General features: G+C 34.8%; 1 protein-coding gene across 5 annotated transcripts in view; it reads left to right on the top strand.

Moving 5' to 3' along the window:
* Positions 1-13,399, top strand: part of LRRIQ1 (leucine rich repeats and IQ motif containing 1) — a 108,441-nt gene that overhangs the window by 30,253 nt on the left and 64,789 nt on the right. For all 5 annotated transcript variants that reach the window (XM_071765889.1, XM_071765868.1, XM_071765878.1 and 2 more), the window contains exons 16-18: positions 4,123-4,599; positions 6,642-6,780; positions 9,037-9,156. In XM_071765889.1, the coding sequence (XP_071621990.1) occupies positions 4,123-4,599; positions 6,642-6,780; positions 9,037-9,156 (736 nt within the window). The remainder of the gene's footprint in view (positions 1-4,122; positions 4,600-6,641; positions 6,781-9,036; positions 9,157-13,399) is intronic.

Below are 13,399 nucleotides of genomic sequence, written 5' to 3'. Positions count from 1 at the left end.
CAGCCTACCAGCTGAGTATGACAGAGAAGGTCTTGACTGTCCAAGGACTGTTCAGCAAAACATTAGTGTTTTATCAAGACAGTTTCAGTTATAAATCTAAAACACAGCACCATACAGGCAGCTATAATGAAAATTAACTTCATCCCAGCCAAACCTAATACAGCTGGGCATAAGAAAAAAACTTTTTCACTGTTTGGACAGTGATGAATTGCAACAGGTTTGCTCAGAGAGGCTGTAAAGTGTCAGTTCTTGAACGTTTTCAAGAACTGATTGGGTAAAACTCTGAGCAACCTGGTCTGATCTCAGATGTAACCAGGCTTTGAAGGAGCAGGTTAGACTAGAGACTTCCTGAGTTTCCTTCAACTGAAAATTTTTCTATGATTCCGTGTAAATTTTATTTGAAAGTGCTTGCATGTGTTTTAAAAGAACAATAGTGGAAAGAAGTTAGTATATAAACATATTTCCTGAATGTATGGTTTGGGTGGGGAGAGGAGACAGGGAGGGTTGTGGGTTTTGAGATTTCACTTACTGTCTTCTAAATAGGTATCCTTGGCATAGTTGAAGCATTTTGTATCAAATTTAGTCTTAAAATGAATTTATTGTTTGTTAAACCCCTCTAAGTTTTATTTTTACTAAAAGAACAATTTATGGATGGATTGAAAATCATTGAAAACCGAAGTTCATAAAAGGGACTTTAAAAAATTTGTTTCCATACATGCCTTAATAGCATACCTATTGTATGTACAAACTGCAATACTTTGAATTAATGTGACGTTGCTAAAGAACAGGCCAACAATAGAGCAAACTTCTGTTTCACATCTTGCTAAGTTATGAGACCCTGTAGGTGTGACCCCAAGTATGTAAGCTGCCAAAAGCAATCACTGCTTGCTTGTCTAATCTGTGTTTCATACACCACTGTTGCTCAGTTAAATTGTCTGTGCTGTTTCTGTGAGAAACTTTACTGTTCTTGCCATGGTTAAGATTGAAACATTTTAAAGTTAAATTTCTCTACTGTAATAAATGCTTTCTGACACATACTTTAGATGTCTTGTAGTCAGTAATCATATAAAAATTAGCTGCCATGGCTGTCGTAGTTTGCTGTCAGTCATCAGATAAGCAAATGTCAGGCTAATGGAACTTGAACTTTGTAAGTAATGTATATGTAATACAGTAAAAATGACAAGTATTTCATAAGTGGTAGTCAGAATAAGTAACCAGTGATTTCTTCCATCTATAAGGGATTTCTGTAACTTTCAGCTGAACATCAGTAATGAAATTTCTCCAAAGACAAATTAGATTTTGTAGCAATACTACAAACAAAAGTTCATTTACAATGGGAGTGTATTATTTGAATATTCCATATATTAGAATTATAAAAATCACAGTAGAGCCACAAAAGGAAAAAGATGATATTAAGCAAAATTTTAATGAACACACAAGATAGCACAAAAAGGGGTAGAATATTATTTATGATTTAGATACAGTTCGAGGTGGAAACTGCCATTCCTGATAAGGCTTGGTTTGTTTGTCCACTGTCCCTTTTGCCTCCAAGAGGTTTGTTCTTCTGACTTTTCCATACATTTTCCACTGTCTTGTTCTGACAAAATTATGCTATTTCAATAACCTGGAAGTAATTTCAGGTGCAATCACAGTAGGAAATTCTGTACTAAATGTGTCATCTCTGTACGCAAGTTTCCACTGCCACCTTAAACTTTTAAACTGGCAACACTTGGGCTGATTTAAACTGCACCGAAAGGCCTTTAAGAATAAGTTGTCCTTTCCCATATTTGTTAACTGAGCCTGTGTAGGTGTCTTCCCCATTTCCTAATTGGTGTTAGTGGGGGTTTGCTATTCCCTTGCCCTGGACTTTCCTCCTCCCTGCATGTGAAACTAAGCAGGGATTGGTCTAAATTTACCAATGAGTCAGTGATGGATACTCTTGATGGACTGATGTTAGGACTGCAGTTGTAGCAGTCATTAATAAATGCACAACTTGAATTTCAAAATAGATGAAAACCTGATTCTAATGCTTTTATTTTTCCTCAAAGTCCCTGGAAAAATCATAGCATAAATTGAGAGGTATCTTTTTTGTTAGAAACCTACAGGTAGCTCTGTGCTCTTAGCATTTGTTTGGTCTCTTAATAACTGCTTGGTCTCTTCAAGCACATTTGTACATTTCTGTGAAAGACCCATCCCTTCCTCTTCTGGCTTTTACCCTTTATGCCTTTCTCCCACCACAAAAAGATCCCATTTGGCTACCCTAAAATTTACATGTGGCATAAATACCTTTCACTTGTTAAGGTTGTGGGTAGCCACTGAACATAACTGAATGTGCTGGTCAAAGCTGGAAACCATATAAACTTTTCTGTAGCAAGACTGCTGTATTCATCTACATTTCATCACATACTAAGCACCTGGGCAGTATGGAAGTATCCAGTAGGTACTTCCATCAGGATAATCCTATTACTTGTTTTGTCTAGGTGCCAATTGCACTTGACCTTTTCTGCTTGCCGCTTTCCTATCCATGGAAGGATGAAGCAGCTGCTCAGTATGCATCTGCACCTGTCAAAGGAGTGGATGCACAAATATCCATCCTACTCTGTTCACAGTAATCTTGTTTTGGTTTTATTGTGTTTCTCTTTTTTGAGAATGAACAGTTATACTCAGGCTATAGTTTTCATAGGTATGTTTATTTTAACAAATATATAAAACTTTCTGTTTTTTCCCACAATATTTTAATTCTCAAACAAAAAAACCTAAAAATAGAGGGGAAAAAAAAAAGGCATGAATGATTTTTTTTTTTTTTCTTTTTCTGTCTTCTCGGCATAATATGTTTTGTAAAACTTTGATAATGAGCTTGTACTAAATTTATCTTCTTAAATACTTTAAATTATTTAAGTATTTAACTACAGTATGTGATGCTTTAAAGTATTTTACATTGGATAAAAAATACTATTTTTACTGTGCAGTAGGAGACAGCTGAAGTTTGTTAGATCCTTGAAAAAAAATACATTAGCAGAAGTAGAAGTAAAGTTGCATAATGGGCAGTCAAATGTATAGCTAATGCACACTGAGTTATATAAACAGACTGCATGGATTCAGCTTCCAACTTAATCATTCGTATTTTGTCCAGTATCATTGAGGTTCTTATAGCAGAGGAAGAGATGGAATCTTTTTTACTCTTGTAAAACCTGATTCTGTATGTTCTTATAGATCGGAAAAGTCCTTAGTTGAACTTTAGGAGAGAAAATAGTTATATTGTTAAAGTGTCTTTTTGTAATAAAGCCTTATAAGAGCTTCACTTTTCAAGAATGATAAATTGGAAGGAAAATTCTCTTATTCAATTGTAATCTTTGGGCTTGATTTTCCCAGACTCTGTAGGGAATGGATCTTATGTCTACTTTTTGAACTGCTGACTTTGTGCTTTGAAAATAACTCCACATTACAAATCTCTGCATCTGTCTATGCTATCAAAGGGAAATTTAATTTGATAATTACCTGATACCTACAATGCACAAACTCTGTCCAAATACAGCCAGCCTTCTGAATCTGTAATGATTAGTTCAAATTTGCTCTTGCTTGTCCTCGTCATTTAGACAGTGTAACACAAAGAACTTTGTAGGTTGCTTCAGTATATTACCTTCCCTATGTTGATAAAAATACTGATCTGAATCTAAGTTTGGAGTTTGTTGCTGTAGTTCTAATATGAATTTTAAAATTACTGTTAATTTTGTATGAGCTTTGATAGTTTCCAGATAAACTTGGATTATTACAGCTGTTACAAGATTTATACTAAAAATTGCCTCAAGCCCTCTAAAATTTGTTACTTCATATGCCTCTAACCACACAGAAAATTAATAGTGAAATGTATGCTCTAGTGCCCATTTTGAACAAAGTGAAGCAATTAAAAAAAAAACAAAACTAAAATCTAATTTATTATATATTTTACAAATACTGAAACTGCTTTTCAGTCAGGGCGATTACTCTTCATTATAAGAGTATGGAAACATGTAAGGATACTTGACAATACAGAAAATATAGAAATTAATAGGGGAATATATTTTTTAAAAGGATTCATACAGTCTGAAACACATGTAAAAAACATTTTTGTCTTTTTTTCAGAATTTCCTCCTCCACTGATTCTGCAGAGGGACAATGCTGGTATTTTAATCAGTTGATGAAACTTAGTATTAAACATCGATATGCACATGAGTATGGTGAACTAGACATTACTGACAGAGATGGTCCAGAAGCACTGCAAAACCATTTAAAACAAACATCCACTGGCTGCCTACAGGAAAATAACCTCTTAATCATGGGTGTGACAGAAAATAAACAGGTCTTGTTGGATCCTTCTGAAAGATGGATTACTACTGGCCATATTCAGGCCACATGCACTAACTCCTCCATACCTGTGCACCAAAAGGAAAATAAGGAAGATCAGAGAGTGCAGCAGAAGAACACTGCATCTTGTATTAGTTACAATGGGGAGAGCAAAGGCAACAATAACATGTCAGCCCAATTCACCTTGCAACAGTCAGTGATAGCAGCAAGTAAAATGGGAAAAGATCTTCAGCATTTTGAGAATAATACAGAAAGGTAAGACAGATGAGAGGTGGCTTTCAAGTAAATTATATGGATGTTCAACGGGAGTGAGGACTTGTTTAAAACAGAGGCACAGAACATGTAGTAAGAAAACAGTATTTTTAAGCTTATTAGGCAACTAGTTATTTTTAAGGTGATGTACACTAGATTTCAATATTAAAAAACAATCCTTTGTGTTATTCTGTCAGTTAACAGAGTAAGAATACATATATACTTAAAATAATTTAAAAATACTGTACAGAGATTTTGAAAACTTTCTCTAAGGTCTCCTACCTTTCCCTTTTTTGTTTCTTTTTTTTTTTTTTGCAATAAATTTATGACGTCAATTCAGTGACACCTACATTGTTAGAGATTAAAATGCTGGATGGTTTGCCAGACTTTGGGGCACTTTAAACTGCAAACTAATGTAAGGCTTTTTTGCTGCTATTCATTAGACATTCATGATTCATCTGTATAGAGTTTACAGTCAGTATCATTTAGAAGGCAAGAGGGAAAAGTTGCTTAAATCTACCATCCTACTCCCTTGACCTTAGGCCAGTTTCCTGCTGTTGTGATGACTGAAGAGCTAACAGCCTGCCCTGCCCTTGGTACTCCTCCAACATGCCCTAACCTGCTCCTTAAAAACAGAGGCAGGGGTGAGGGGCAGGTTCAACTTGTTATGTGCCCCCAAAAATTCTCCCACATGAAACAGGACATTTTGTTACCTCTTTGGAATGCCTTTGGAAACCATTTGCTGCTGGCTTGTATGGTTCTGGATGTACAGTCATGGAAAACAGAAGCTGAAAATTTTGCTTTTAAGGTACAAAAACATACGATTTCATAAGGATTCAGTTTCAAAAATACATGTCTTGAGAACATTACAAAGAGCAAGCATGGAAACTGCCTCTTCGTGATCTTTAGACAGTAGTGCTTGGTAGGTACTTAACACACTAATGAATTGTCATAAAATTTATTATTCAGGAAGACCATAGCATCCATCATTGCCTCTCAGGGAGTTGAAACTAAGAGTATAGAAGTGTATTGTGAAAGATAAGTAATTCAGAAAAATGTTTTTGAAAAAGTCCTTTTAAAGTTTTTACTTCATATTTTAAATGCATTCTGTAAGTCTGTTGTTGGACAGCTCTCTTCAGCACAGAATACAAATTGTTAGTGGGATTTTCTCGTTTGATTTTTAACCTAGCTACTGCTTTTTATAGGTGCAGATCTTAAGTATAAACCATGGGCTGGGGTTGGTAATCTTAATAAACACATTTTAGGAAAAAAAAATTCTGACTTAATCTCTGAAGTGTGCTTTTCTGCTGAAAAGTACTCCATTTAAACAGATGAACTGCCCAAGGAAAGAAAATATTTAAAGATTAGGGGGAATATAGATGTCTTTTCTTAAACAAGCTGTCCAATTGAAATGAAAATTCTGTGGAGAAAAGGATTCCAAGATAGTAGAGTCATAATGAGGAACTGCTGTTAAACTTCTATCCATCAGTATAAATTAATTGAACGTATTTAGAAAGTTCAATGACTGAAGAAGTCTAAGTAGTCTAGAAACATACACATGTAACTACTGGTCAGTAGAGTAAGGCAAAAGATGAAATTGCGTTTTCTCAGTTTTTTCCTGTCTGCTCCATTAGAGATATTTGTGTCGTGCAGTTTTCAGTATGTAGTTCTCCTTATTTTAGTTTTTTTCTACATAGACAGTGGAAATAAGCAGACCCGTCCAATAGTTTATACAGTAATTGTTAGGCCACTTGCACTCCTAATATTTCTTTTGAGAATGCTTTTCCTCTTTGGTGAATATACAGGTAACAGAGCCCACCAGAGATTAGTCCTCTTAGATAATTGCATTTCCAAAGTTATGTGACGTGAATCTCCTCCAGTCTCTCTTGAAATATATCACATCTGCATTGTAATTTCTTTGGAGTTTCATGTCAGAGCCTTCCATTTGTCTCAATGTGTAGTGCTGTGTTCTATGGTTATAGTTTGGCAGCTATGATAATCCAGTTGTACTGGTAAGGCCCTTAAGGTATTTATTTCCCAACAAGGCTACATATGGCAGCATCAGTGATCCAATCCCTTTGGAGGCAATACTGTGCCAGGAAGAAAACTAACTGCACCAAAACAGAGAATCATCTGTTTATAGAAGCTTCGAAACAGAAGCATGAAGCTGCCACAATAATCCAGGTTGGTTTATGATAGTCTCTTAACTTATTTTGCAAATTTAATGAGACAAAAATCGTACCAGTTTTGCGTACTTGTGATTTTCTCTTTTTTTTGTTTGTTTATTATTCTGTTAATAGTTTCATAATTAAAATTTTTTTATTCAACAATGTAAGGCTGAAGTTTTAGAAAGAGAGCTTCTTTACAAAAAGCTTTATAGCAGCATAAAATTATTTCCCCTTTTTTTCACAAAATATGTCACTGGGTTAGTTTTGCTTGATTTAGTTCCAACTTTATGTTTTAAATACATAATGCTAATATTCTTACTGGGATATGTCTATTATACTGTTAGATGCTGCATAACTAGTACATCATAGAATCTTAAATTGGTTTGGTTTGGTTTGGTTTGGTTTGGTTTGGTTTGGTTTGGTTTGGTTTGGTAGGGACCTTAGAGATCACACAGTGCCCCCTGCATTGGCAAGGACATCTTCCACCATCTTTCCATCTCTTTCCATCTCTTCTCTCCTACTGATTTGTCTCTCTGTCTATCTCAAAGAACCAGGATTGCCTTGTCTGTACTGGTACTGGGAACAGACCATGGCCTAGGCTGTCCTATGGTAGATAGTGAGCTAACAGTGAAACACAGTGTATTACTGGCAGCAAGAACTGAAGTCCATACCTTGGCTCTGTTTAGTTTGCTAAACAGATGTGGTATTTATCTGCCAAGTTGCCAGGGTTCATGGGATTTTTTTGTGTTTTCTAAGCAAATGGACTCTGTGTTGATTTCAGATTTCAAGTTAACTTAGAAACAGTCAGTATTTTAAGTTTTACATAAAAATGTCACTGTGATTTTGGAGCCCAAGTTCCATTTTCTAGCCGTTAACAAATGGGAAGTGGAAAAATATTTAGTAAATGTGCATACTAAAAAACAGGAAAAGTACAGAATCATATTACAGCAGTCAGTTATCTAGAAAGTTGAGCTAAAATTCTTTTCTGGAGTACAGTGAGAAGCTAGTATATTAAAAATTGATCTCTTTAAACAAGTTTGATCCATTTTTGAACTTATATATTTGGCCTCTACTGTATACTAAGGTGATGAGTTTCACAAATGCATGTAGTGATTAAAATATGCTTTTTTCCAAACCTGGTATTTTCCACATTAAGTATGAAAATAGTCTTTCAATATTTATTTTCTGTGTGTTTTATGTATTTTTAGAACTCTTGTATATCTATCTTGATATTCACTTTTGTAAACAATAGTTTAGTACACTTATTCTCTTTTCACTTTAATCTGTACTTCTTTTTATCTTTTTTTCCTTCTCTGAATCTTTACATCTCTTTACATTCTCTTATAACCTTTTTTAAAGAAGTGCTTGGAACGCATTTCCGTAGGCATATATATCAGAAATTTGTCCAGTAAGGAAGTTTTCATCTTATTTCTTAACGACTATTAGCATATAATTTTTATTTTTTTATCATGACTGAGCACCGACTTGGTGCTTTTATAGATCTGTGTTATTTTGAATGATTTTTTTTTTTTTTTTTTTTTTTGGCATGGTATTTTAAGTGCTTAGGTCACTTTGAACTCTACTGATGTCAAATACTGTTTTGGGGGGAAACTGTTGTCCAGAATCTAATTTTCTTAATTCCATCTATGTAGTTTTGATCTCTGAAGTGTTTTCCTGCATCTGATTCTACAACTTTGGCACATGTTTCCAACATTCTTCCTTTTTTTTAGCATTAAATTCCTAATATGCTCCTTTTCCTTAGATATGATTATGCCTACTGGTAATATTTTTTTAAAAAATAAAGATCTTAGACAGTTAAGAAAGAGTAACTGACCTAGGTCAATTGCAAGAGATGTCTCCAAGAATTGCTACTTGTAAACCGTAAGACATTTCATACAAGTGTATTTTTATTCTCAGTAATTTGAAAGCTGACACTAAGTTTTTTCTTATGTAGCCTTTTCTTTCAGTTTATAATAGTCCCAGAAGGAATTGTCAAATAATTAATTAGTTGACCCAGGTTTGTAGTTGAGGGAGTTTTAGGATTCCTTTCTGCTTACTTGTGGGGAGCCTCTTGAGTACTCTAAGCTTTAGACATGTGCTGGCATTTAATTTGTCTTGTAGTTTTAAATGTCACATAAAGTTCAAAAAACAGATCATTGAGCTATTAAACCAGGGCCTGAGATGTTTTATCTTCCTAATGGGATAACGTAGAGAATCTGGATTTGGGTTTGATCTATGACTTTGTATAACATGCTTTAAATTTTTTGTTTAGGCATTTTGGAAGGGTTTTCTTTTGCGAAAGAAACTGGCCAGTGCTCTTGCAGCTGTTAAAAGTGATGAAGTGGATGATGATTACGAAGAAATAAATGTGGATGATTTCATGCTTTCTGAAGTAAGCACAGTCATTAGTATAAAAGCTGAACATTAAAAAAGAAATATTATTCTTGAGTAGTCATGTAGGTGTTGGAAATAAAAGAAATTGAAAAGACTAACAGGGCTAGAATTAATGTGTTGGGTGTCCAGAAATAAAGAAACATTTGATGACTATATATATATATATATATATATAAAATTAAAATCTAGATGTGCTTATGTACTTGTCATGAATTAATTGCTTCCTACTCTTTGAGATGCTCTGGTAATTACTATGCTGTTAATGTCACACACACCATAGAACCTTATATATTTATACAATTGAAGGCTAATCAAATATAAGAAGGAAAACAACTACTTTTGTAGTATTCCAGTAAAAAGAATGTGCACCCAAAACCAGAGCTGAAGCAAACATATTAGCTCGTCTTTTATCTTGTAGGTAAAGTGCTAGAAAGATCACAAGTCTGAATACAGAAATAAATTATGAAAAAAGCACAGTAAAATCAGAAAAAAATGAAATGCTTAAAAGATCTGTGATGCACAAAATCCAGAAATTATTACTAGTAATTTTTACAAGCTTTACAGAGTTAACAATGTCCTTTCAGTTAATAGGACTGAAATGGTTTCAGGAGTTTTCATTCCAAGAAATAGAAGCTGGCTCCAGAGGAATTTGAAGAATAACATCACATTCTAAACTGAATTTAGTGATAGATAAATAAAAAATAAAAACATCTACAGGATCAATATTGTCATTGAGTAAACAAGGAAAATAATCTTTAAACTGATTTTATATTTTGTAGCCTTAAAGGACAGACTTACCTATATAGTTGTCTGGTGCACTGCTTTCTTTAATTCACATTTGATGGCTTTTTTTTTTTTTTTTTTAACAGTTTCAGGCAAAGCAAAGAAAACTGATAGCAATGTGGACATTTGAGACCTAAGAGGATACAACTGAGGGTTCTTTTCATTAACTCTTATCTCTGATTGCGCTTATTTAGCTGCTGCATCTCTGTGAGAGCCATTTGTCAATATTCCATTGTAATTTTGAAAAGGAGATTGCTGCAATAGTCCTGCTACTAACAGGGTTAGATCCTACTTATGATCACATTTGTATGGCTCACAGAGTTACGAAACCAAGTGTGTTGTTCACTGGAGCAGCCCAGTTTGTAGCTGAACAGTCTTTGGTCGTCTGAGTATAAGCCTTCCTTTGCCACCCTCATCCCTTTGAAAATAGTTTAGCTCTGTATGAAAGTATTACCAGTGACTTGATGACTTGGAACAATTTTATTTTTATCTTCTCCCTTTCAGTGGCTATTTTTAAGCTGCATTTTCAGAATTGCTGTCTTATTGTAGGAACATGCAAAATGTTTGAGGCAGGAGTCCCAGGAATCATTTGGTAGACAGGAAACGTGTCTGTGTAAATATAGAGATCTGGCTTAAATTTTAGGGTTTTTTTTCATTTTAATTTGAAATATATATACAAAAAAAAGAGGACAGTCTCATTAGTTGATGTTCTCTGATCCCTGTCTTCTTTCTAAAATAATAAAAAGCAGAAAGTTGGAGGATTGATTTCTTCACACAGGAAGGAAGTATCTGTTCATATATTAAAGGAAAATACCCTGTTTTGAATTATTCAGATGGTAGGCCAGAGTCTTAAATACTGTAATTCAGTTGAGCTGTTCTTGTTTCTCTCTGTTCAGCTCAAATAATCCTGTGATTTTTTTTTTCTTTCAATTGCTAAACTGAAAACTACATGGGCAGTTTTGCTCCATTTGTCTGTCAGCACAGCAATTGCATATGGACAGGTGCTCCTCAGGCCAGGGAGAACAGATAAAAAGGAAGGCAGGAAAAAACCTCATCTTATTTCAGAGAGGCTTGCATTGTATCGCCCTCTGGTGTTGCCACACGTTTCTTCCTTTCTTTTTCAAATTGTTACTGAGTTTATTAGGAAAGAAGTAAAACATGGGTTTAGGGAGCAATTTGCAGAGTGTTCAGATTTTGACAGGAGAACCAGGAGCTGACAGCTCAAAGGATGAACTGGGCACTGAAAAGTTACTCAAGCCCATACTCTCTTCTGGTAAAAAATTTTAGAACATCTGTTTTAAGCAGAGCAGTATATGCAATAAATTTACAGAGTTTACACCCATGAAGGGTATCCTTTGCTTGCTCAGCGAGTTAACATTTCAAGAATTTTGGTGTTCACATGTGATGGCTGTAACTAGAATTGTACCTTGCATATTTGTAATTTTTTTTCCTTTGTTTTCCTTTTTTATCTTTATTTTTCTTTTTTATCTGTGCTATAGAATTTGATTGCAAGAATATGAGAGTTCTTAGGAGTTTTAAACTTGTTACTTTAGCCTCAAAAGAAAGTCATTCTGTGCCAAATGCACAGTACAAGTTCAGCACCATATCACCTGAAAAATGGATTACATGTGATTGAGCTGGAGGAAAGGCTTTTATCTTGGTCACAATAGCATGAATAGTAATCATTTAACCTGGACAATTATTGGTATCCTCATGTATTCATATCAGTTCCCATACATTGCCAAAGACATTCAGAGAGTAGTGTTTGGTTCCTGTTTTATTGTGTGATGTCAAACAGGCCATCCAAGATGATTTGTAAGATCTGGCCAACAGATGTCTCAGAAAGTATGAGCTTGGTATTTAGAGATATTTTCCTGTCTTTCATGTGGACTTTGGAGAATTCCAGCCTTTGTGCTCCAGAAGGCTGATCTTAAAACAGCCTTTCATCAGCAGTCCATGCATGTAGAAAATGATCTACAAGGCAGAGCTCACTTTACCTCTGGTGGACAAAATCTGACAACACATATGTTTGATGCAGCTCTCGCTTTCTTATGATGTAACCAGTAGCGTTGGTGTTTTCCTGATGAGAATATGATGTGAGCCAAATGCAAAATATGTGAACTTGCCATAAAGCAGAACTAACTGAATATAATCAGTTTTTAAACACAATTTACTAAGAACAGTGGCCACTGAGTAAAACAAAAAACAAAAAACAAAAAACAAACAAACAAACAAAATTTGTTTTTTGCCTTCCATAGCAACTGAGTAGAAATTTTCATTTTCTTTATTTTTGGAGGTAGGAACAAGAATAAAAGCTGCCTCATATCTGCTAACTCTTGAAAAGTTAACAGCAATTAAAACATCAGGTTCTTTACCTCTCCCACCTTTCATGTCACATGTCCAAACTGGACACATGCAGTGCAGTTTGTTTTCTTTTTAGATGATACTTTGTCATGTGGTTTTTCTCAGTCTGTGACCTTGTGATTGTGGGCTTGTGATTTCTGCTTTCTGCCTAGTGCCAGGAAATACATGTAGCATATGGATTAGAAGGTCTCAATAACATTTTTTGTACCTTGACACTGTTAGGCATGTCTAGCTCTTGTAATTACCTATAGATGTCAGATGAGGATCCAGCCTTTCTGTATGGTATACTGCAAAGAAAATGATCCTTTTTTTCATCAGATTTCTTACAGAATGATAAAAATGAAAAAAAAAAAGTGTATGAAGAAAATATCATTAGATCCATTCTCTTCTTTTTAAAAGGAAGGGGAAAAAGTCTCTCCAAAGTAACATATTAGAAGGTAAATCTTTTCCATGAGTGTTTATCAACAGCCTGTTGATATGATCCTGCTTCTTCACCTTCTCTGTTAATGTGTCACATGCCATTCTTACTCTGTGGTATCATCAGCTACATAAAGCCTCTTTTCTACCTCTTTCATCAGTGGTGCTTATCTTGAGTTCTGAAATGCTGTTTTCTAGCTATATGATAGTTATTGTGTCCTTGGAAGTAAGCTGTTTCAGTCAGTAGCTGATAAAAAAGGCACAAACACAGCTATTAGGAGTTGTGACCCTTACTACCACCCCAGCTTCACAGCTCTTGCAGAATGTGCTCTGATTGCTTTTTGGCCTTCCATCATAAGATCTTAATGCCACCTGAAATGCTTTTTATTTTTTAAAGAGAAACTATTTTCATGGCTTGCCTCTGTCAAATTCTTGGTTAAATAGCCACATTCAAACAACTATTTTCCCAAGGAAAGCCCACTAATGATGCATGACACTAACAATATCATTTGGAACCTATATTTACCCAAATATGCCAAATGGTATAGCATTTGCCTGAATTCTGTTTGGCTTGTATGACATATCAAAGTATCATGATGTCATTAATTATACTTCCTAGTCTTGTTTTTCTGAAGACAATGTCCAGCATCAGAACTGAATAAACAGACCAAGCAATG

The sequence above is a fragment of the Heliangelus exortis genome, chromosome 1, assembly GCF_036169615.1.
Source record: "Heliangelus exortis chromosome 1, bHelExo1.hap1, whole genome shotgun sequence".
NCBI classification, from domain to species: Eukaryota; Metazoa; Chordata; class Aves; order Apodiformes; family Trochilidae; genus Heliangelus; species Heliangelus exortis.
The sequence above is the reverse complement of the archived record's forward strand: the minus strand, read 5'-3'. Positions and strand labels throughout refer to the sequence as shown.